The sequence below is a fragment of the Cyprinodon variegatus genome, unplaced genomic scaffold (assembly GCF_000732505.1).
Source record: "Cyprinodon variegatus isolate N-32 unplaced genomic scaffold, C_variegatus-1.0 Scaffold829, whole genome shotgun sequence".
Lineage (NCBI taxonomy): Eukaryota > Metazoa > Chordata > Actinopteri > Cyprinodontiformes > Cyprinodontidae > Cyprinodon > Cyprinodon variegatus.
In genome coordinates, this window is record NW_015151282.1 from 346,562 (window position 1) to 372,432 (window position 25,871).

At 36.6% G+C, this 25,871-nt stretch overlaps 1 protein-coding gene across 1 annotated transcript; it reads right to left on the bottom strand.

Annotated features, from left to right (window-relative positions):
* Positions 1-1,304: 1,304 nt before the first annotated feature.
* LOC107098989 (mitogen-activated protein kinase kinase kinase kinase 3-like) lies at positions 1,305-24,930 on the bottom strand (the record flags this gene model as incomplete). The annotated part of the gene is made up of 21 exons (XM_015396905.1): positions 1,305-3,416; positions 3,819-3,872; positions 4,579-4,634; positions 5,118-5,188; positions 7,104-7,196; positions 7,285-7,353; positions 7,432-7,603; positions 9,422-9,525; positions 9,729-9,787; positions 9,970-10,087; positions 10,218-10,278; positions 10,596-10,675; positions 10,792-10,876; positions 11,180-11,221; positions 11,305-11,411; positions 14,383-14,755; positions 14,846-14,897; positions 17,796-17,867; positions 20,338-20,376; positions 20,730-20,782; positions 24,868-24,930. Coding segments are annotated over 21 exons (1,911 nt in total), but the record flags the coding sequence as incomplete, so codon positions are not given.
* Positions 24,931-25,871: the final 941 nt, after the last annotated feature.

The window sequence follows — 25,871 nt, forward strand, 5'->3', positions numbered from 1 at the left end:
CAAGTTTTCAACATTTTTCTGCATCTATAGGGGTTCTCTATAAGAAGGCAGAACTTCCAGAACAGCATGACGTAATCAGGGGAAAAAAAAAAAAGATTGCATAAAGGACAATTTCTTATATTTGTATGGTTAAGTCATGAAAAGCAGAGAGGAAGAACAAGCTACAAGACGTATTGAGATTAGTCAAGTTAAAACACTTGGGCCTCTACAAAATCCAACAAATTAGGTGCACCAAAATAAATTTAGAAAAAGAAAAACATTTTCAAAGGTGATCATTTTTGAGAACGTGCAGTTTAACAGCTTTAAAAAAGCCTTGTAGAGAGAAAAATCTAATGAGTTTCAGACATGTTGATTATTTTTTTAACACAAACCTGCTGAATGCTGTATTCAGAAGCTGACTTTTATTTCTTGAAATCTAAAATAAATCACGAGGTAGACTATCTAAATATGGCCACAAGGTTAACCAACATGTTCGAGCAATATACTTAAAAATATATATTATATATACAGATATATCATTTGACATAAAATAAACTCCCTAGTGATTTTTATTATTTATTTTTATTGTATTGTTTAGGGTTTTTCTTAAAAAGTAAAAGAAATATCTCAACATCGAACTGAGAATTAAATCTTAATAAAGTTCAAGAAATATAGGGTAAACCATTTCAATGAGTGTTTGCGGTTATTGGAACTTAATGATAATAGATATTTATTTAATAATCAGTTAAAATAAGCTTTCCAACATCTAATTAAAACGCAGGTTCCTTTGAACGATGAATAAATCCTTCCTAAAATTAGCAGTCTAAGAGAAATGGACTGCATGTTGCAATGCTAGTGAAGTAAGGGCAAAAAACATTCCTATTTCATTTTTTTAAAAGGAGTTGTAACTGAATCCTCTGACATTTTATCAGCTGCATGGTGGAAACACACCAGCAGGTGGCAGCAGAGCCCATTTAAGATGAGTTTCTAATGTCCACTGGACAGGGATGATAAAAGAAATGCAACTAAGTAAAGCATTTAACAAAAAGTCTGGGCAATTATTTCCTGATTTAGGGAGGGTTCTCAAAGAAATGTTGCGTTAAAGCCAAGCCCTCTCTGCTAATAAGCATACGGATGTTTAAAATCGCCACAGCTGATGATGAGACCTTTTTAAATATCGCTTTAAAGTGCTGGAATTGGACAAAAATTGTATGTTTGATTCCAATATCTTCCTGTGAGAGCTTCTGAAAGATAAAAACTTAACTGATTGATAAAGGAGAATGCATAATGAGAAAGGTAGAACTGATTTAATGGGGATTTTTTTCCTAATAGGACAGAAATCATCTTTCGAGATTCAATCGGTCAGACTTTCCTAAGCTGTGCTGTTGAACGGTTTCAAACATTTAAAACCACCAATCATGATCTAAACGTTCACATTCAAAACCAAGCCACAAATCCTACCGCTGCTAATAAATATTATTAGTTAGATAATCTTTATATAATCAAATACAGCATAGACAGCAGATCAATCTCTTTATCAAGTGCTTTTTGTGAAAAATGTTTTCATTTTGACAGAGGAAAGGTTTCTACATTTTATCAGGATGCGTTGGATTGGGGGTTTAGCAAACTAAAGCACTCCTTTAGATTTGCATCACGGCAAATGTTTTTTTTTAAACCAACAAACAAATGTTTATTTCTAAGTGAGGGAACCGTTAAAAGACCTTTTCCAGGCAGCTGACCATCCGTGTGCAGCAGAGAGATTTTTTAAAGATTTTTTCTCAATAAAAAAGCAGAAAAATTAAGATAAACATTCATTTTTTGTGGTTTTGAAGTTGAAAGATATATATTTTTAACCCACATACATTAATTAGGATTATCTATGCCTAAAGGAGAATTCACATTGATTTTATGCGGTACATCCAGTTAATTTAAATGTATTAATTGGCGTCTCTAAACATAATTACTTTTTAACTGCGGCAGACTTCAGCCATGGATATTTTCTTTAGAAAGATCAATGCGTCTGAATAGAACAGGATGGAAAAAGGATCAGTAAGTTGTTTGATTGGCAAAAAAGGACGCTATTTTTTTAGGCTTCCGTCGCAAGAAACCAGTGACATTTTTCTACCTAAATCCCATTCTGAATCTGTTATGTTGCTCTTTTATTGCTGCTCTTCCAAAGTTACCTCAGCCAGATAAAGACAGCCGGTGAGCTCTTAGGCGTGACCTGCCGTCTCCAAGCACACGTCTCACACACACATGGTTACATACCAATACGACGTCACATTTGTTTATGAAAGACGTTTTTCTTGTGCAAATTTTAGATACCAGTGGTTCAACAGAGATAAAAAAAAAAAAAAAACATCAAAAAAGACAAACAATTTAGAATAAAACAGCGTTTAAAAGAAAAGTTGAAGGGAGTGGTGCTGAAACGTATAAGAACAGGACTCTGGGTGACGGGGCAGGAAATGGCGATGCATGCTGCAGGAGAACGAGCTAAAACCATTGCAACCCATTTTCATTTGTCAGGATCTGATAGAGCAAACCTTTTTTTTTTTAAGGGGAAAGTCTGATCACTAAAGCCGCACCAAGGAGACCCGAACATCATGACCTCTTTGAGTCTCCAGTTCCACAGAGCAGCTATTCACACATCTATACACACAACCAGACCTTCTTTTTTTACTAGTGTTCATCTTTGTCAACGATAAAAAAAAAAAATGTATTTACAAAAATTAAATAAAGGTTTAATAAGCACTTGTGTGGTGTAGTGTTGGGGAACTGGGATTAAATCTAAGCCAAAGTGGCACATCTTCCTTTGTTTCTCATAAAAAAAAAAAACATTTTACGGCAAACAAAGAAAGCCAATCCTGGTTAATTACGTTACGTCATGCCACAATAAATAAAGGGACAGTTAAAAAAAAAAAAAGGCGGGGAGACAGAAAACTAGGTCAAAGGACAGATGGGAAGGGGGTTTTTCTGGGGCACGGAGGCCCTTCTATGAAGCTTCAGCACAAACAGCAGTAGTATAACAACTAGCATAGCGTTGGTGTGTATCTGGATGCTTTTATACGCCAGGAGTCAACTGTAGGGAAAGGTTGGATGGAGAACTCTCACTGCTTTCAGACCAGTTCTTTAGACTCATTGCATGGGCACACAGTAGACCCACCCCCCCCCTTTCCCATACAACACACTGGTGCATTTTAAAAGGCTGCAAAACCCACATCTGCTTTGACAACGCGGTCTCATTATCAGGAGGCCGAGGCGGGGTTAGGGTTTAGCTGCGGTGCTGGGATGAATGCGACTACCACTTGGTTTTGATGCTCCCTTGTCTGTGTTAGTGTTCAGGTGGGACTCAGTAGCTGTTTTCGTGGCCCGCCAGGATGTAGAGGTTGCTTTGAGCTGTGGGGTTGTCCGTCGGCCGGCTCTCCAACACGACCACCCTGAAAAGAATGGCAGCTTAGTGAAAATCGAAAAGAAAAGCTCAGCAGTTGGATTCCCCACATGTATGCAAGATAATAGTAAAACAAATAAGGAAGGGATGATAAAAGACCCAGGGTTTAAAGCAGCAAAATTCATGGTAAGTAGGAAACCCATGGTTTAAGCAGGTTATTTGGAAAGAAAAATACTAGTGGTGTAGAGATTATGCAATATAATCCTGTTAACCCTGAGGAAAACCTCACACAGAGCGAAAGACTGGAACTGTCACAATGATCCCTCAGTCTGACTCAGAGGATCAGACACCAGAATGGGCCACAACATTTAGAAGAACTTGTTAGGAACCCAGAAAAGAAAACAGGGTGAGAGTAAAAAAGCCGCTTTTGGACGTTGAGCAGCGTTTGTACCTGCGCAGAGCGAGGTCTCTGTCCTCAGACTCTGGGTCTCTACAATCAGCACGTCTTCACAGATAAGAAAGGATGTTAACAGAGGGTGTGAGTGTGTGGATGTGAAGTCAGAAGCTGTTTTTACACTGAAATTATTATGGTTGAACAACAATTTGTTTGCAGTTCTTTAAACAATCAGCAGATGACGACGGTTTAGTCTTTGGAGCTGTGTTTTCATCCCCTTACCTTTTGTTGTGATACATACAGATAGTTTGATAGATAAAACTAACTTAAAAGCTGCGCCCTACAAAATAGTTTTACTTTTTGACACGTTATCCTCTCCCTGTTCCGGCTGAAGAAAAAAACCCAACCCGCAGTATGATACTGCCACCACCGTATCCCTGTAAGGTTGGGGACGTTTTGCCTGTAAGTCTCACCGCACTAGAGCTCTTTCTACATGCTTCCTGTGTCCAGTCTATGGCTTGTTGGGACATTAAGTTGTTTTCTTTCTGAATTTTGGATCATATCCTCGCATCCCAGATGATCTGCTTTGTTTCCTTCGTCTTGATGAAGCCTTTTGCTCAGGTCATCAATAAGCAATGCTGAGGGTGGAGTCAGTTTAATACAGAAGGGATTCACTGAGACAACTTTTATATATTTAGGGGGATTAGAGTAAAGGAGGGTGAATAAAAATATAATCAATACTTTTACATAAAATCCTAACGAAAGGCATTAAACTTTGTCTTTGTACCATAAAAACAGAGATTCACGCATCCCTCACCTGTCAGATCCCAGTAGTCTGAAGATGCGTGTGTTGTCGCAGATTTCTTGTGTGATCTTAAAAAAAAAAAAATCAACAGGTTAAAACAAGATTAAAAAAAGACTCTTTATGACTCTGTTCTCTTGAATTTTTCAAACCAATACGACCTGCTAATTCTTTAATGATTCAGTTTTTAAACACTCCTCCGACAGCAGGTTAAAACCCAGTGGCTGGGTAAACACCCCAAGATAAGATGCCTTGCTGTTACCGCTAATGTTTCTTTCCTTTTAAGTGATAAGGATGCAACTAATCCTAGATATTCTTATTTTCTCAGTATAATAATCTGACACCATATATCCAGAGAAATCAGCCGAGAATACCATAACAATACCAGATCTACGAAATACAGACTTCCCATCATTAACATGTAGATAAAGGTGTTTAAAACCAAAACAGAAGAAGCACTAAGCCTCCCGTAGCTAGCAGTACAGCTGAGATCATCACAATATAAAGATCAGATGGAGAGGGAATTGCTTTTACTTAAAAAGGATCAAACTAACCTCGTTGGTCTTAAAGCTCCGACCCTGCATGCCATGTCTCCAGAAGGCCAGTACACTGTCCTGAAGACAAACTATGGAAAGAAATAAAACATTTATTTATCCTATTATCAACAACGAACCCAAACATGTTTCAATCATATCCTATCTGGACATGAAGACAATTTTAACAACAATGAAAAATAAAAGCAAAACTATCAGGTAAAAAAATGAAGAAAACACCTCAAAAATGTGCTTTTAAATGTAATTTCTTCTGAGGAAGGATTTAGGACATCCTGGATATTTATTTAAAAATAAAAAAAATGGTTAAACTTAAGACGATTAACAATACTAAGTGCTGAAATGAATTAACATCACTGTTAAATCTAATGACCTGCCGGGTGCCTTCAGAGGGAAGCCTGTAGAGGCTCCTGAGTCTGGTCATTTAAGAAGTCTTATTGAAGGAGTGTATAGAAAATAGGGGTGTAAATAATAATCGTTTTGTATCGATGCATCGATCCAACAGCCGACGATAAGATGCATCGACACGTCTGCAAGAATATCGATTAATGTTTTTTTCCTCCGGGCTTTTTTTTTTTTTATCCATCTGCTCCTGGACGTAATTCTGACTCCTGTGCTGCGGTGGCGCTAAACCTATTTTGCCTTCCTACCTCACTTCTTTTAGCCGCTACCCTCTTTCTGCTTGCAGTATTTTTTGATGCAAGGCCTTTCAGTATCTATAACACAGGGGCTTTATTATTTTTCAGTGAATGAGGTTTTCATAGGCCTAGGTGGAGTACAACTTTGCTACCTCTGTTATTTGCTGTTGTTTCTCAAATAAAAGGCATAACGATATTACAGCTTTCATTTATTTATTTTAAATTTCAAACATTGACTAGTCTGTAAGGGAAAAAAAAAAAAAAAAAACAATTAATCAAATCAAATCGTGGTGTATTCTTGAGTATTAAAAATAATCGAATAGTTGGGTCAGGAAATTGATACTGAATTGAAACGCCATGATGGATGTCATTTACACCCATAATAGAAAACAAACTCGCTAATGTTATCATGGGACAGCAGACTCTCAATATTTTTGATCAACACCGACTGCATTTGTTTAACGGTCGAGACAGGAGCACAAGGAGATGCCTTTGGTCTGTATGGAAAAACATGAGGCCTGACTGAGGTTTGCTAGAACGTACATAAAGACCAGAAACTCTGGAAAAATGTTGCTTAGACCAGATTTGGACTGAGTTAGGGATGCAAAAAAAAAAAAAATTGCCTGAAAATTGTCAATTAATTGTATATTAGATTAAAATGACACCATAACATTAATTGATAATTGCCTTTTAAGAAATTAAGTACATTATCGTAATGTTACCACCGCCCACTAGAGGGTGCTGCTTTTAATTCTTAAGCCTTCTTTTGCAAATACCTCATTGGTATTTGATGAGGAATGCACTTTATGCAGTTCCGTTTGTAAATATAATAATAACTGGATTAGGTAATCACCTAAATAGCGCCCATTTAGCTGCGCTGCATTGCAGAGCAGCTTACCTTCCCTGCTGTGCTCGGAGGGTGACGATGCGACTATCAAAATATGGAGGCCATAAAGCTAAACGTCTCTAACATGATAGAAGACATGCTTAGCAAAAAACGAAATATACTGGAAAGGCTTTTGTGTGTTAAGGCGTTTTAATGCGTCTAATTTTTATTAATGACTAACATTTTTTGTTTATTCAGTCAGTGTTTAACACGGCTCTTTGGCTCTATAGCTAGCAGATAGCTAGCAGGTTTCCTCTTTAGCTAGAAAACCTAATATCCTTTGTTGTTTTATTTCATTTAAGAGTTAAAAAAGGTTCATTTCTGTTCTTTATGTGCAATAAAAAATAGATTAGAAAAAATCTGCACATTTATTAGGGAATCCTGTTCTTTCACATCTCTGTGACGTCAATTTGTGTCAGAAATAATGAAGATAATGACTATATCAGTCCGTCTAGCTTCTGTTACCTATCGCTTCGATCTGGAAGTTAAAGGTGAGTTCAGCCGATAGCTTCCGGCTGGATTTTAGCCGGCCCTGCAGGTTCACTATTTTTATACATCCTGAGAGAAAAACAGAAGAATAGATTGTGGATTATAAAAATGTTTACATTTGGTCTAATTGAAAAGATTGAGATTTAGTGTCACTCACTGTCTAGGCAGACTAGAATAGTGTCTCGCTCCAGCTGTGTGACGTGGATCACACACGTCTGCGGCATGTCTGTGAAGAGGATCAGTGTTTATTCACTTTTAGTCACCGGACGTTTAAAGGTGGAAGAATCAGCCACACTGTTCTAACCTGCTTCTGTAAACCAGGAGGAGGTAGCATTGGGGTCGACGGTGCCGAATCGAACCACCTGGTTGAGTTCGGTTCCTTTGCTGACCGCCACGCAGATCAGAGGATAGGTTTGCTCTGGCACCACCAACATCTCGAAGACTTCCAACGGACAGGGCAGCGGGAAGTCAATGTTCTGCAGAGGAACAGGATTCACTGTTGGTCAGAGATTTCTACACTGATCTAGTTGATGTGGCTTGGCTTCCTCGTAGTCTTTTAGTACAGGATCACATTCAGGACTGAAGGAAAAGTCTTAACTTTTAGGGATGTTTGGTATCAGGTGATACATGAATACATTTTTTTCATCTTCATATTACAGACATTTGGAAATTCTGGACATTTGCCAACCTATTAACCCTTTAAACTACTTAAAATAGTAGCCTTGTGCAATGTAATTAGTGTGATTATTATAGATTGGTAATGCGGAAATATGACAGAGCTTTTTTGTTTTCTGGACTAAACCAGTTTGTTCTCAACACAGCTTATCATATGAGGGCAGGAGTATCCTGCACTAACTGTAGGTTTATTAAAGCACCTTTATTTTGTTCCATACACAACTATTGTTAGTGATTTTTTAAGTAAAATCACATTTCAACCTATTTCAAAATGTTTTAATAAAAAATAATATTAAAATCATATGTATGCATTCAGGATTCAATCTAAAGAGCAACAATGATTAGAATCAACATGCATTTAGGGATAAGAAAGATAATGGTATTAATCATTACTAAAATCTGATTGATTTAAGTTCTTTAAAAATACTTTCTAAAGTACTACTTAAATTATAAATTGATTAATCAAAAAATAATAATTGGGAAATTGATTGCCAATAAAATTGTATCATTGTAAGACGTACCACTAGTTGAAATGTGAAATCAAAGATAAGGTACTTTACACTTAAAACCAGCACATCCATTACTTATGATTAGAATATTTTTCCTTTAGGAAATTGTAGGTTTAAAAAGACTGAAAAATTGAACTGTTTCCTCAATTTATTCAGACCTGGAAAAAAAAAGGATTCGTAGTTTTCAAGGAACCACTTTAAGAAGTCCTTTTGACCTGTATACATTAGGTGCACTGCAAAGAAATAAATTCTAATTAGGTAATTCTTTCTTAAAATAAGTGCCTTTTTTCTTGAATTGAAGAGGTAAGTGATACGCTTTACTAATGGAACAAGACGATTTACATTTAAACTAAGAAAAAACAATTGCATTGTCTAATTTCAAGTGCATATTATCTAATTATCTTATATTAAGAGTAAACATACTAATTCCATTCGCATATCCTGTTGTTTTCCTTCTAGAATTATGGGTAAATAAGCTTAATTTATGACATTTTACATTGGCAGTGTGTGTTTTGTGATTTTTCTTTACTGGGCATTTTATCCTTAGGTCCTCAAATATACTTAGCCTACCAAAACGAGAACAAAATATGGAGAAAATCCCAGAAAAGCGCTAAATTGCTTTAAATCAAGATGAAGAACAACTTTGTTTAGAGTGGCCTTTGATTGTGCCTTAAAACATTATTAGATAGTTTGGTTTTTTTAGTTCAGATTTCCTTTTCATTAAATCAATAATTTTATAAAAATCATTATTTTAACTATTGTGTTACCTCTATATCACGGCGATGCACTTTTTTCTATCGCTCTGAATTTCTATATAGCACATTTAACAGTTCTACCATTGAAATAATCTATACAAATAAATTTTCCTTTCCCATTTTAATTTTTGATTCCTGTTTTTATTTAAATGTTTTATGGATTTTTTTTTTTTTTTTTTTAGGGATGTGTAAACATGAATGCTTTCATCTGCCTTTTCACTTTCCCACTGATACCTGAACATCCAGAGGGACAATAAAGAATATTTATTTTTGTTATTAGATACACAAGGAAAAATACTATTTATATAAGTAAAATAATGTCATTCTTTTAAATGTGGAAGAGAATTAAACCAACCTTGATGAGCATGAACCTCTGCATGGACTCCACCCACTCCAGCAGCATGACACTGGACTGGAAGGCCCCACACAGGTATTTATGGCCGGTGTACGGGTTACGGACTGTCAGGGAAATAAAAAAAAACAAAACAAAAAACACACCATCAGTCATGTTTTATCGCCTGTATTCAGAAGTTAAAGCCTGAAACTATTCAGACTTTAAACCAAAAGCAAAAAAACAATCCTCTCAAAGCTACTCACACCTAAGAGCAATACAACTAACCCCAAAATGATTGAAAGAAAAAAACTGGTAGCTTTAGACTCACCTACGCAGCACTTTTGGCATCCTTTAGTGTCTGGGATTTTATTGGAGACAGCAAACTTCCTATAACATGACACAAACAGACGTGAAAAAACTAACTTTACTTTGAATTGGCTGCTTTTTTTGTGGTAAAATTATTTCACTTAACACAACAAAAGTAGATTATAAAAGAAAAGTAAAATGAAAAAATGGCTTGAAATAAAGCGGAGACTGTAAATAATTGACCGTTTCCTGACTCGGGTTACCTTGGGATGATCTTATCAGGCAGTTTGTGTGTGGGAATGGATACCGGTAACTTCTGTAACTGTCTAGCCTGCTCAAAGAGCCCAGACAGACTGTGGGAGTACAGCTGGGAGGCTTTTCCTGCAATTAGACACCATTCATCAAGGGTTAATAAGAGGAGAAAAATAAATAATATTTTATATAGAAAAAAAAATAAACAGCAAAAATAAAAGACAACATTAGCAACTTCTTTGAGAGCAGTTTAACTCACCAGATATAGAAAGGAGACAGCTGTTCATGACATACAACCACGTACACCTCCGAGGGAAGAGCTACAACCAAAACCAATAATGTTAAATTTATATCCAGTAATAACAGGATAATAACTGGTCTGTAACCATGTTCTGGTTCCAGGGGTTTTTATCAGTCACCCAAGCCTCGTCTACAAGAACCCATCTCGTATATAATAATACAAAAACATTATTTTGTTAAAAAAACATATAATTGTGAAGCAGCAAAAGTGTAATATACTTTATTACTTTATACCAGTCCATCACTTTTATTCTTAAATAAATAGAAGTTCATGAATTTATTGGGTGTGAATGTTAAGAGAGTTCCAAAGTCATCGGCTTGTTATCTGGGGTCTGACCTGCTCCATCGTCGTCTCATGAAGCTCATTAAGGTTTAAAGTGTAGATTCCCTCCTCAGCTCCGAATATTAAATACTGATCTGAAACACAAAAACGATATATATATATAAATATATATATATACATTTAACGCAGGTAAATGGATGTGGAGATTCAGACGCCCCTCGTCAGCACTTCCTGTTTTTCTGTTGGTTACCTCTAGTGTCAGGGTTGATCCACGACGTGGCACAGTGGATCTTCAGCGGACAGCCGTTAAACACCTTGGAGAAACAGGCTCCCATCTGCGGACAGGAGAGTAGATCAATAGCAGGTTTGCTCTATCCTGATGCTAGGGTTATTTCAGGGCTTCGACTCATTTTCAACTATAAATATCAGAGTTCTTTATGTGTTGATCACAGAGGGATTATGAAGAAGATGCAGACAGATGGATGGACAACTGAACGATAAATGGACAGACTGATGAAACAATTAGACAAAGAAAGAGGGAACAAAGACTAGAATTTATCAATTTATCTACTTGCTTAAAAGACCATTCACTGTCAGCTTTCTGACCCCAAATGTGACACGTTGGCGCTGATACTTACATGAACTTTAGGTGTTGGAGGAAGACCGTTACTGATAGGCTTCTGGGACAAATAAAAAGCCACACATTAAAATGGATAACCCATAACTAGGATGTATAGGTGGGATCAATCACCAGCTTACATACCGGAACATCCTTCTTGTCTTTCCGTACAGGGACACTAGGAGGCATGGTGGACTGCCTCTCTCCTGCACTTTCCCTCTCTCCATTGTGAGGAGAGTTAAGTCCATTACCTAAAACAACACCATCAACAATAAAGACTAAGAGGGTTTTAGATGCATTATTGGTTATAGTGTGAATCATTTAACCCCACAAAGACAAAGGAATTATAGGCACAAAAAAAAAGGTCTCTGGAGCAGAGAGGGGGAGAGGAGGGTGGGAGCAGGCCAGCAGGAAGAATACAGAGGATCAAATATATGCAATGAGCAATGGAGGGCGTAAATGCGCCGACTGCACAGACAAGACGATGCATTACAGCTGCATGAAAAGACAAAAGACTTCTGATCTCCTCAATGGGTGTGGTTCAAGTACTGTCAGGGCTGTGTGGACGGGTGGAAATAAATCAGTGAGGGCAAGTGGGCAAAAAAAATAAAAATGGAGTGCTATGCGCAGCAAATGTTTTAGAGTTATTTTGGTGGCGACAATGTCTCCGCTCAGACATAAGGCGGGCCTCTGAAAAGCACAGAGATTATTCCCTCCTCTGTTGTTTTGAAAAGTCATTTTTGGAAATTTCCGAAGCCTCGTTTCCGATCTTTTATCAGAGGCTATGGTGAGAAGGAATCTACCAGCTGTGGCCAAACCCGTCGTTTTCAACCAGTCCAGTCACCCCTAAATCCTGTCCACAGTGACACAGGAAGCCACACACTCATACTTCAGCATGTTTTCCCTTTTTAAGGCAGGAAAACAAAAAGCGTGTACCACCAGTCTGAGATAAATCCAGTACCTTCGAAAAGATTCATATCCCTTAAACTTTATCTCACAATGCAGACACGTTTAGAGGACGATTTATTGGGAATTTCTGGGAAACCGTATCAAAGCGATGAAGAAAAGCTTGAAAATTTCTACTTTTTTTAAGTGAATCGAATATTTAAAGGGGTGAACCTGTTCTCATTTGTCAAGGGACACATCTCTACCAGCTTTTCACATCTATAGACTTAATTTGTTGGCAGTTCCCTTAAAAACAAATAAAAAAATGTGCTTGTGCCCAGTCAGACTGGTTTCTGAGAATCTGAAGATCGATTTAACCAAGAATTCCTATCATTCCTATCAAGGCTCTGACCTCATTCTGTTTCACTCCATCCTAGCTCTGTGCGTCTGTTTAAGGCTGTCTTCCTCCTGGAAGGAGAAACGGGTTTTCTTCCAGTATTGTCCAGCATCTCCCCATCAGTTTTTAACAGCCTTCCCCGACTCTGTTTTGTAAAACCAATCCCACAGCAAGATCCTGCCACCACCTTGGTTTACCATGAGCATGGCGTGAATGACGAAAGAATGTTGCAATTGGAGGTAAAATGTAAGGAGTGAACCCACCGTATTGGCCCAAAGATAAGAGGAGGTTGTTTTCGTTATAAACTATGTAAAAAAATGGGGCCTAACCAATTATACAGGCTGACAATTGTCTCGGGTCGCTAAACTAATGCAACAGCAGGGGGCGGCTGTGGCTGGGGTCATCTATCCATCACAAAAGAGAAGAAGCGACAAGAACGCGACAAATAGAGAGTCGCTGCCCAGAACGGAGTGGATCAAAAGTCAGACAAGTCTGCAGATGTTTGAGGCAGAGTTATGCTGCCGATTTTAAAATAATGGTGGTCAATGCAGCAGAGGCAACAAACTGCTGTCTGGAAGCAAAGAATGCAATGTAAGAAGATGACGCGTTCAAAAAGACCGGAAAAATGCAATTGGCAAAAGAAAAGCTTATCGATAAATAGCAGAGCAGCAGGGCGAGGAGTGACAGCGGGCGCAGTGAGGCTGAGGATGTCCATGAGTAAAAGCCTCACGCATGAGTTAAAGTGTTGCAAGATTTCAATGAAATGTTTCATTACTGTTTTTTTTTTTGTTTTACTTCTTATTGTTTAATTGGTAACTGCACAAATCTTTCAATGAAATATTATTTCAATTAGATTCTTAGCACAAACAGAACAAAATAAATTTGGTTTATCCTAAAAACTGTTCCTGGAAAGATGGAGTCGTGTTATAATCAGGGTGCTCCTTTATTAGGGTCATTACGATTTATTTTTAATTTTTTGTAATACTACAAAAAATTAAAATAAAATTCTTCCACCTCCAGTGCGAGTTTCTGCAGCTAATCCGATGTTAGCGAGGCTCTTTGGAGTGCTTCTCCACTGAGGTCAACCAGAATCCGTCTGATGTTTTTCTGTTTTTAATGATGCCGTTTCATCACTTTTTATGCCATGAAGCACGAGATGGTGTTCAGAAGGTATTTGGATTTATGCTAAGATCACTTACAAACACAAAGACTCAGTTTAGGCTACAATTTGATACACTAGATTTTATGTGAAGGCATCAGAGTAAGGGGGGACACTGAGATTTCCTTCTACTAGCTAATCTCAATTAGACAACTTTTATGTCGGTTATGACGCAAAATCCATATATAAATGAAAATTGAGTTTTAAAATATTTGAACTAATGACAGACTGAGTTTACAGTATGCCCTATCAAGCAAATCTCCGACACACGACGCACCAAACTCTTCTGGTCGATCCAAAGAATCAGATACTTGACTATAAAAAGCCCCTTAAAACTATTAATATCTTTCTGTTTCTAAAGTTCCGCAGGAAAATAAAGATTTCCGAATTCAAAATCTCTCTTCTTCCTTCTTGGAAGTTAGGGGGGGAGGAAGGGTGTTAGAGCCATAAACATTTCTTGTCCAAATTGTTCTTGTTTATGGCTCTAACAGGGTAACAGCTGATTGACTGATTGGATTAAGAAAAAATAAAAGAGGAAAATAATTAGACCTTAGAAAGGACAGACAGTAATACTGAGCAGGAGCTGATGAACAGAAGGAACTTTAAATCAATAAAAAAAGAAAAACCCATTTGAAAAGCGTTTTGTTGTTAATGTGCTCATGGAACAGATAAATCAGTTAGTCTACAGGAAAAAGAACCGGCTAATGGGGGGGGGACCACATAACCGATGGGAACAACAGGGTCTGTGGACACTACCCAGCTACCAATCAGCTGCTCTTACTCTCTTCCTTTTCCTGCTCCTCTTTCACCTCCTTCAGCACCTCCCAAGCCTCCTCCAGCTCCTCCTCTGTGTGAGGCGTGTGGAGCCATTCCCAGAAATGCCTAAAGCTCCCATCATCATCCTCCTCTGGGGTAGAGTTTCCCACGTCTTTTCGCTTCGGGCTGTCGTTACCTAGGCTGCTGCGGCGGTGGGGCGGCAGCTTCGGGGGCGGAGGCCGTGGGGGGACGCTGGAGGACGGCTTGGCGGGGCTCGGAGCCTCTGAGCTCGGGCAGCGCTTGATGGTTCCCCCTCCTCCTGCGTCGTCCTCGTGGTGTAATTGGCTCTCGTCATTTTTCTGCTGAGGGGGCTGCTGGGAGGAGCTGATAGACTTTGGCTGGAGTTGATAAAAAGCAAAATATTAATTTTTTTTTTTACTTGAAAAAATATTTAGTTACCAGTGACTGAAAAAGGTCAGTACTTCTACCTTTGGAGGGAGGGGAGGGGGCTCCTTTGGCCTCTTAATAGTGCTGGATTTGCTGTAGATTTAAAAAGATGGCTAATTAGTAAAACAAACAGAAATATGATGACATCCAGATGTGTGAGAGTTAGTAAAGAGAATCTATAGAATGACTCTAAACTCCTCCATACTTTGTTTTTGTATGTTACAGTTTAACTTTTATATCTACAGAACAAAAGATAGCAAAAATATTACATTTTTACCTTAATTTGTCGCCTAATTTTCTATTAATTAAAAATGCCGGTATCATTTTCTGATCTGTCCTTCTTAGCTTGTCATTAGAAAATATGTTATTTTTTAAAAAATTGGAATGAAAAATCTCTTAATCTGGGCTGTTATTGCAGCCTTCATATTATGCAGATTTCCACAGAAACACCTTCTGGTGAGAGTCATTCCTTTCCACTTTCATCACATGCAGGATCAGTGGCGGTCAGTGACTGTCACATAAATAAACTAAACCTCAGAGTTTTACCTGGCATTGAATAGAATTGTCTGTATTTGTACTAAATTGTCCAGGTTTTAACTTGTTTTGATGACAATGTAAATCTTGGCTTACAACATTAATATGGAAGATGCATGCAAGTGGGAAATCTATGCTGTTTCACTCTAGCAGGAGGAGAAAACAGATGTTGGAGTGAACACACAGACTTATAGAGCAGGGCAGCACACAGAGAGTGATGCATGCGGAGAACAGAACAATGGCAGGAAGAATACATCACAAGGAACATAGAAAAGAAATGAAACTTAACTATTATCCCATGTTGCTTTGAGTGAAACTTTAATGCTACTACAGGAATTAAGCTTCCCTTTGGAAAAAAATGCTACTCAAGCATTTTCAGCCTGCCAGATTAAAACTAAAAACTTCAGTTAAGTAGAACAGGTATGTATGATTTTCACCATTCTGCTTTACAGATAAGAGTCTACAAAAAAAGTGATTTTGTTTTGAGCTCATTTGACTGAATCCTCTATAGAACCACCTTTCAATGCGGTTAAACTCTTTTGAGGCAAGTCTCATCCAGCTTTGGACATTTAGGGCCTGGTCTTCGAAGGTTCCAGATAAATAGCACTACATTGCATTTGAAAAGATAACATTTTTTTTTTTTAGAAATGCAGTTAGCAGCCATATTACCATTAAGCTAGAAAGCTAACGGGTGAAAATATATCACCTTTATCAATTGTAAGTGCCTTATTTAAATACAGAAACGGTGTATGCTATGGGCAGTATGGGGGAGAGAGGGAGGCTGTAAATCAAAGATGGGAGGTTAAAGCCATGCAGTTGGTGGTAATGAAAGCTTATAATGTATTTTATGTATACGTATCTTAGTGCTACAATTGTAAAAAATAAATAAATAAATAAATAAAAGAAAATAATAAAAGTTAAAAGAATAAATATCAAGCATAAAACCTAGAAAAGCTTGGATGTTGTTTTATAAGCTAACCCTGTTTTAAATGTCTTCAAAACTGCTGCTTTCCTCAGTTTTCATAAAGCTGTTTGTTCAGTAATTCTCTTTAACAAACTCTGAGGCACCTAAAGGACAACTGTGTTGATGCTAATAATGAGCTAAATTAAGTGGATTCTATTAACTAACCTGCTGGCTTCTAAAAAGAACCTATTTGTAACAGATTTCATTTGCTATCAGTCAAATGGGCTGAAAAAAAAAATTCACATCACATTTCTATTTTAAAAAAGTGATTTGAAGGCCATGATTTATTTACTTTCTATTACAAAGAAGCTCCAAATAATCATTACTTCTTTTAAACTTAAAGGTTAAAGGTACGACAGAGTATTAGGGCCAGGCTAGAGATATTTTTATCCATTTCCAGTATAATGTTGTAAATTACAAGAATAAAGTCGTAAAATTCCGAGAATAAAGTCGTAAAATTTCGAGAATAAAGTTGTATTATTATGAGAAAAATGTCACAACAAGAATAGTTATAAAATTACGAGAATAAAGTCGTAATATTAAGAGAATAAAGTCCTAAAATTACGAAAAACTATTTGTGTTTTATGACAACTCTTACAAACAGCACTTTCTTCCCTAAAACGAGCAATCTCGAGCATCATGTGAAGTTATACTTAGGCATCGGTTTGACAAATGAGGAAATCTTTTTGCAAACCAGAATGAAATTAAGCAGAATGTCAAAGTGGACTCAGGTTGCTGTTTGGTGGTGCTGGTCGGAGCTCGAAGCTTTCTTTCTGAAACAGGTTGTGGTATGATGACTTCATTCTCCTAATGTTACGACTTCGTTCTCCTAATGTTACGACTTCATTCTCTTAATGTTACAACTTCATTCTAGTGACGTTACGACTTCATTCTAGTGACGTTACGACTTCATTCTAGTGACGTTATGACTTCATTCTAGTAACGTTACGACTTCATTCTAGTAACGTTACGACTTCATTCTAGTAACGTTACGACTTCATTCTCTTAATGTTACAACTTCATTCTCCTAATGTTACGACTTCATTCTCCTAATGTTACGACTTCATTCTCCTAATGTTACGACTTCATTCTCGTAATGTTACGAATTCATCCTCTTAATGTTACGAATTCTTTCTCGTAATGTTATGACTTTATTTAAAAAAAAAAGAACATTCTCTAGCCTTGCCCTAATAATCTGGTTTATGGGTCTCTCTGTGAAACTGAAGCTTTACAGTAAGTATCGGTAGCTTTAAAACTTCACATCAGGCAGCAGAAGCAGCATGAAAAACACACACAAACAGTGGCGGCATGATGGTGGTTTGTGCTGCATAGAGATATGTGGATGAAACTGTGGAAAAGGACGAGAAGCCTTCCTCCTTGCTGCCGTCTCACACTCATCTTTATCGCCTTTGTTAACAGAGAGGCTGAGCATCAAAAGATGTGGAGACGAGCAGAAGAAGGCTTCCAGTTTCTGAGACTGAGAGGGAACTTACTGAGTCTGAGTTTCATCATCATCATCTGCACCATCATCATCCTCATCATCCCCTAAGTGTGCAACATGGCCCCTGGGAGAGGAGGGGAAGACAGGAGGGGACAATTGGAAGGGAGGAAGAAGGAGGGGTAGATTTTTGTCACGGTGGGAAGAGAGTAATGGGGGGGGGCAAGCAAATAAGGATGGGAGATGACAACAGAAGGAGAGGGAGGAAACGGGATCAAGGCAAAGGGAGGGGAGGGAGAGCTGAGTAAAGCTCGGTTCATAAACTATCTCTTATATTCAAAGACTAAAAGGACTGAAGCGTCAAAGTCCAACAAAAACAACACAGAAACCCTTCAGGTTAAATAAAATCCTGACACTTCTTCACAAGCTACAATCTACTTCTTGTTACCTGGTCCGTCATTAACAGAACTCTTATTTCCTCTTATTGGATCATTTTGATAACCTGCCTCCTCACATGCAGATAAATTTGTTGGCACATCTGCTAAAGATGAATAGAAACAATCTGGAGATAAATGAAACTTATGTGGTGTTTCACAAAAACAATAATAAAAAAAAAAAAACTTCTGAGGAAATTTGCAAACATGTTTTGAATCACTTTTTCTGCTGCAGGAACTAATGATGGAAATTTACTGGCAGATCTTCATCTTAAATGTTCTTTACCTGTACCTTAAAATTTACCTGATTCTACACACTCTAACAAGGTTCCAAGAGGCTTTTAAAAGAGAAACAGACCCACAGCATCACAGATCTTCTATCGTGTCTCTACCATGGCGGCATTTTGATGCATGCATTTCTGCAAACTTGTTGTATTTTTTGGGCCAATCTCACCTGCTGCGTTTATTGCCGAAAAGCTCGAGCTCAGTTTTATCTGACCGAACCAGATGAATCCAGTTAAACGCTCTGGGAAGTTTATATTATATTATATATTATATTCTCCCCAAACAACTGACTGGTATCACATTAGCGTCTAATGGTTGCTAGATAAAAACAATTATTTAATTGAATGTATTTAAGAATGATTTCAAGGAGTATTGACAATTATAACATAATTAATATAAATTTTATTTTTTCAGGTGAACAGAAATACTTGAAAAAAATAAATAAATGCAAACAGATTTTAATGAGGTACTATTAAAGCAATAAAAGATAAGTATTGTTTAAGATTCTTATTTTGGACAAATATTTGAAGAGGTGCCAACAACTTTATTCACATCTGACAGTACAGGAATTCTTATCAATAAAATACAATTCTAACTACTGTTTGTCACAACCATTTTTAAAGTCCTAAAATGTTGATTACTAAACTTTTTAACCTGCTCTGAGCCTTACTGTACATGAATTTGGGAAGAAGAATAATAAAATAGCCTAATTCTAATCGGGTCACACAGAAATAGGATTTTAGTCAGAATTCAGGTTATCTGATTTCTGAAATATTTTTCCTGCAAACAGAAAAATGCAAAAAGCTAAATAATAAAACTGTTGTTTTTTGAGTTCCTGAAATGTCTCTCAGCTGGATTCCTGCCCAGTACAGATGTACATGTAAACATAATCTTTTGATTTCTTTCATTGCTTAATATCCGCTGATGTCCAAAAGAATAAAGCTTCATTTAGAAGGAAAACATGTTGGAAAACGGTCTAAATGTCTTCTCCACTGTTAGATAGGACATGTGGCCAAACTTCCTGCTAGCTGACTGTTCTCTCCTAGGAATGTAACAACTCTTTCCAGATTTATTATATAGATAATGAATGACTTCTACTTGAACTGCATCTTTATAAAGATGCTAGTTTTGTTTTTATGTAATGCTTTCCTACTGTTTAAATAGTATAAATATATATTTTTATAGGCTGATTTTTCGTAATAAAGGCCATAAAAGCCTAAATATCCCTACATATAAGGATTAACCTGAAGCATAATACAATAAAGTGAGACAAAATGATGGAATTATCAAGCTCCAAACAAGAAAAACAGATTTTTTTCAAAGATGCAGTAAACATGTAAATATTTTAAAGGCTGCCAGAGGCACCGTTTTCTCCTGCAGGTCCCAAAAGGAAAGAAAACAGACAAAAACCAAGCATCAACTAGAAACCTGGAGCTTACTTTTAACAGGACGACCTCTCAGACGGTCGACAAACACATAGACATCAATAATCATCATATACCGTAGGCAAATTGGAATTTCTGCAGGGATTTGCCTGTATTGTTTGGCTGAATTAAGTCAGTTTTTTTGTTTAAATGTTTTTCTCAATGTATGTATTGAATGAGTGTGTGGGGTGTGTGTGTGTGTGTGTGTGTGAGCCATGCTCTCTGCAAGAAGCTCCTAAGAAGCTCAGCGTTTTCAATTCGAAGCAGAAAGCAAGCCAAAGAGGGAAAAAAACCGGGAAAGAAGAACCTAGAAGGTGAAAGCTGTGACAGCCTGAAGTCACTACTATGACAGCATTAGTCGCCTGTTATTGGCATAATTAGTGCTGCTGTTAAATGATTGGCTGATGATTGGATGCAGTTAAAACACAGTTCGGTTTGACCGGAGCTGACTTACCTCTGCTGAAGCTCCTCCTCGACAGACTTCAGAAGACTCCTGTTTGACACACAGATAGAAACCACAAAGAGTTAAGAGTGTGCGATAATAGATCTGTGTGTTCCAGATCTGCCTGCAGCTAGTCCAAAATACAGCAGCCTGTCTTTATAGCGAGACACCAAGACCAACTTTTATTCTATTAATCAGAAACTTCTCCTCTTTACCAATATGAGAGGGACGGAGATCTTTAAATCCATGAACCTTAGAAGTACAAAGGTCAAGGGTGTAGATTAAGCTAAGGAATAATCCAGACTCCCTAATCTTAATGTTTTGACTAGTCTATGGATGAAAGACTAAATAATGTATAGAAAGGTTAAAAACAAAAAAGCTAGAGAACAAAAATAATTTCTTACTTGTTTCCTCCAAGCAGACTTGGTGAATCATGGCCATACTCCAAATGCAAGTCCTAAAAGAAAGAAATCATACTTCTTTACTACATATTGCTTGTTTCCTTATGAAAAACAAAACAACAGAAAAACTTGTAAAAAGCGGCGGTAGCAGCGCTGCTTCTTCTAGGCCTCCTGGAGGACAAACAGCTTGGATATGGAAGGTTTGAAGCCTCAGATTTTTGAGAAACTCAGCCTAAACATTTGGGATTTATTTTTTTTATCCTTCCAATAAAAAAACAAATAAATCCCAACTAATAAATAATACTAAAATCATTACAAAAAAAGGACCAATTTAAGCTGTAGAGATACATTTTTTAATTTCTAAATATGGACTACAGCAGTTTATAATAAAGTAAAATAGATTGCGAATTGCTAAAAAACATTTCGATGATGCACTTAACAAAAGGGCAAATGCTAAATAATTGAGTATTAAGGCGTTACATTCTTTTTTAATTGCGAGAATAAAGGTCAAAATAATAATTCTAAGAATAAAGCTGTAATACTGTGGCATGATGTGGAAATAACATTAATATTACAAAAATAAAGTTGATTTCATGAGAAAAAAGTTTGATAGAGTTTTCAAGGACTAACATTAGCTCAACTAAACAGCAGCTGAAGCAAACACGGGGAAGATTGCTCTTTCTTGTTAGAGTTCTTATTAAAATACTTATTTACTCTGGTAATAAACCTTTTAACCATCAGTCCGATAATATAAAATCATGCCTAATTAAAAAAAAAAGAAAGGGTTACCCAAATTAGATGCTGTTCTTGAACCCTTTTAAGAAGATGCAAAAGCTTTGTTGTCTTTGTAAAGGTTAATTTAATTCACTTTAATTCTCTCAATGAGCAGTCCAATTGGTTCAACTGCTAATCGGTTTGTGGCTATTAAAAAGTAGAACTATGATGCTTAGAAGTCAGAAACATGTTCCATGAGGACACTGGGGTCCGCATGACAACTAAGCAGTTAATCTGGCCTAAAATTATGACGTATTGTTATATTATGACTAAGGCTGAAACAATTAATCGGATTAATCGATTATTTAAATAATCGTCAACTAATTTAGTAATCTATTAATTGTTAAATGGATTATAGAGACTCTAAAACATGCCTTTAGCTGATAGAGCAACCCATTTAGAGCAGTAATTATACCAAAAATATTTTCCATTTAAGATAAAACCCCCCACTTTTTTGTCTATCAATATGCTCTATTCAGGACTCCACAAGTGGATACGTTTTTATTTTCAACTGGTTTAATTCTATAAAAAAAAATCTTAAAGGATCCTTTCGCCATCTGGTTATTGATTGAATTATTATTAAAAAAAATTAAAATAAAATCAGTTAATTAGTATGGCCCTTATATGATTCCATAAAAAGTTTCACCATCGACGTTCTGCATATATTAAGGGCTATTTACTGAATACCATAAGCTGAAGTAAAAACATTTTTAGTTTTTTTAGTAAAAAATAAGAAAGGCTCCTAAAACTTTATATAGGATTTTTATACAACATGGATGATACCTGATAAGTGCTTTACTAAAATATAAGACTATTTTAAAGTACTTTAAATATGCCAAGTCAGGTAATGGGATGCTTTAACTCTAAATGCCAGTAGTTCAATCTGGTTTCATACTGAGTTTTTCTGAAAGTATTATTGTTCTTTTGGTGTTTCAAGCTTTGTTTTAGCTCAGTTTGTTAGGAAATAAAGCTCTCTGTGGATATTCAAAATAACATTGAAGGTGTGTTACAGCGCATCACTTTGCCCGGTGCTAAACACCATCAGGATGAACGCTAGGAGTATATAACCGTATTTTATCATAATTAAATGGTTTTCCTTTTTTATTTATTTGGCATAACATAACTATGGACCTATTTTAATTATAATTCAATTTTTTTAAGCTTAGAAGAAGTGATTTGTTCTGTACTAGATAACAAAAAGTAACTGACAGTTGAAGCATCAGGAAGCTGGTAAACATCAGTCAAAGGATTTATTTTTAAATCCCCTTCATCGACTGCTGTGCATTGAACATAAATAAAAAGCCAGGCTTTAAATCTGTTATGTAAAGCCACAAACAGCGTTATTGTGTCACACAAACGAGACAAAGAGAGAGAGAAACAGGCATGCAACAGGAAAGGACATGACATAAAGAAAATAGAAGAATACAGTTTGGGTGGTTGTAGTCAACTACAGCAGACTGTTAGAAAACAAATGTCAGGTTAGGACACAGAAAATAAAAGACTGTAAAGAAACAGATCAGATTTAGTGAAAAAAAAAAAAAAAAAAAAACAGTTCAACACAACAAACACACATGGTTTCAGCTAAAGTACCGTATAAGGGTGCTACCAGTTATTTCCAGTTCCAGCTAACCATTTGAATTTGACCTCAAACCTTCCTCTGTACAATTGTATGTTTTTTTATGTACTTTCTATACACAGCATGACAACAGAACCAAAATAACAGCAACCATTTGACAGTAACACCTAAAGCACCAGTTAGTGAAGCAAAGACAGCCAGAAGGAGGAGAAGAGAGAAACACAGATGGATGAACCGTCATGGTGAGAAGGCGCAAAGCCTTTTCCTCATTTTTCTCACACTGCAACCAAAAACCTAAATCAATTCCAACATTTTTCGGGATTCTGTGCCACAGACCAACATAAAGGAGGAAACAAAACATGAAAGGCGATTTTTAAACTTTCTTTAGACGAAAATCAAGCAGTGATGCTAAGCCTCCTTTGCTAATCAATATAAATGGATCTGTTCTGTAAAGGTCCCCTGGGGTGCATTAGTTAAACAGAATAACGGAGACCAATGATCACAGCAGCTGAATGTGAAAAGTTGAGAAATTTAAAACGATTAAGGTTGACAAAAGTATTCGCACCCTAAAAAGTATAAACATTCGTCTGGATACAATGCTAATTTGGCATGTTATCAATAAAAAAAATGTTTACATACTTTGCATATTCTTAATTTTAGATATCTTGATAATTTCCACAATCAAAGAATAACATCTGAAACAACCTTAAAATATCATCAAATTTTGATTATTTATTTTGCACATTCATTTAACTAGCATCTGTGATTCTGTAGAGAAATTATTCTGTTTTTAAATGGTAATAAACAAAATTTTATACCTTTAATTACTTGGCTTTTTTTTTTTTATTCCTATAGTATCAAAAATTGTTTCAATATCACATTTTAGAATTTTGTATTGTGAAAACCCTAAAAGCAAGAAAAGGGTAAAAATTATATCCCACACTGGGAACACGTCACAGGACTCATTGAATATCATTTAATAATTATGTTTTCCTTAAAGGAAGAGCGAGGGGAGCATTAATCAGACCAAGAGGTCTACTCTGGATGAGCTGCAGAGATTCACGGCTCTGGAGGGAAAATCTGCCGATAGGAGAATTACTGTAGATGTACCTTTGACAAAGTGGCAACGACAGTTGGGGAAAAAAGCTTGTTGGGCTTAGTTATTTAGATCAGATGGTAGCAAACCTAACTTCTTAACCTGCAGGGAAAATGCTAAAGATAACAACACTAATTATATAACCCTAAACCGCCCATCTCTATCAGAAAAAAACGCTGGCTGCAGTGGATAGTCAGGCATGCCCAGAAAAAATCCGATTGATAATATCTAAATGATTTACTTTAGAGAAAAAAGGCAAAAGGTTTCAGTTTCTAGATCAGCCAAGCTGATGGAAACAGAAGGTGATTCTGCTAACCTATCAGGTTGTTTGGAAATATCACACAAAACCTCAACAAAAACATTAAAGGTTTTTGATTGTAATGTGAATAAAAATGTGGAAAACTTTAAGTGGCATGAACAGCTTTGCAAGGTACTGTCAAAACATTTCTAACAGTGGCAAAAAGTGCATTCTGACTGAACAGAATAAGAAAGAGCAAAGCGTGGAGAACAAAGAAACTCAAACATAAGCAGGACAAGGACTTGTCCTTTGATAACAGATTATGGAGAACAACATGGAACGGACGAAAGAGGCGGAAACGGAGTTTATAGATAAAAACTATGAGGAGAAAAGGAAGAGCCAGCTAATATACAGATAGACGGATGACGAATAATGGGAGAGACAGAGGGAGTACTACCAGATTAGATCTCGCGGTATAGTAGAGCTCCTCAACACAGTCCAGATAGGGCTCAGAATCACACTGGTCAGCAAGACAGAGCGAGAGAGACCTCAGTTAATACATTAACTTGGACTTATATAACAGGAAGGAAAAGAGGCATGGGGGTGAGAGAGAGGATGAATGAGTAAAAAGTTATGTCTAAAAACCAGAGCTAGAAAGTCAAAGGGGAGCAGGGCAGGTTGGATAGGGTAAAGGAAAGGAGTAAAGAAATATGTGAGGATGCAATGTAATAACCCCAAAATCCAAAAAAGGAAAAAGAATTAAGAAACAGTTAAGTAACATTTCCTTGCATTAATAAAATCCCAAACGCATCTAAAGACAAATAAAATATCTGTATTACATCAGTTAGGAATCTTTATGCTTATTCTTTAATTAGAAGTACCTGGAGCTGAAAAAACAAACAAAAAAAGCAGCTATGAGTCATGATGAGGTCAAACACGACCCTCCGCTGTTTTATTGTTCTGTGTTATAATTAGAACTAAATTAATCGGAAATTTAAACTGGTCTTAGTGGAATGCACTGACCGGATTCTATAGTCTTGAATTAGAATTGAACTGGTTTGTTTAACAAAGCCTTTAAATGACTGATAAATGCTTCATGGTGCTGCCAATAACTTTGTTTATAAATAAAAACACTATCCTTTGTTAAAGTACAGAAAAAGGTAATGGATGATTGACTCCGAAACGGTCTAAAAAGGTCTGCTGAGTGAAAGATAAAAGTCAGTGAGGGGAGAAAATAAATAAAAAAAAGCTTTGTTATAACTGAATCGTAGATGGGAAACGCATAGATGTGAAAAGCAAGTTAATTAAATTTTAATGAATGTTGTACCCAGGGATTTATGTTTAACTTTTATTATGGGTGAAACTGCACAGAGGAAGGAAAAAGGTAAAGGTTTGACTCATTTCAGCTTGACGGTTGTTTTTTGGGCCAACTAACACAGAACGGATAGTGAAAAACATACA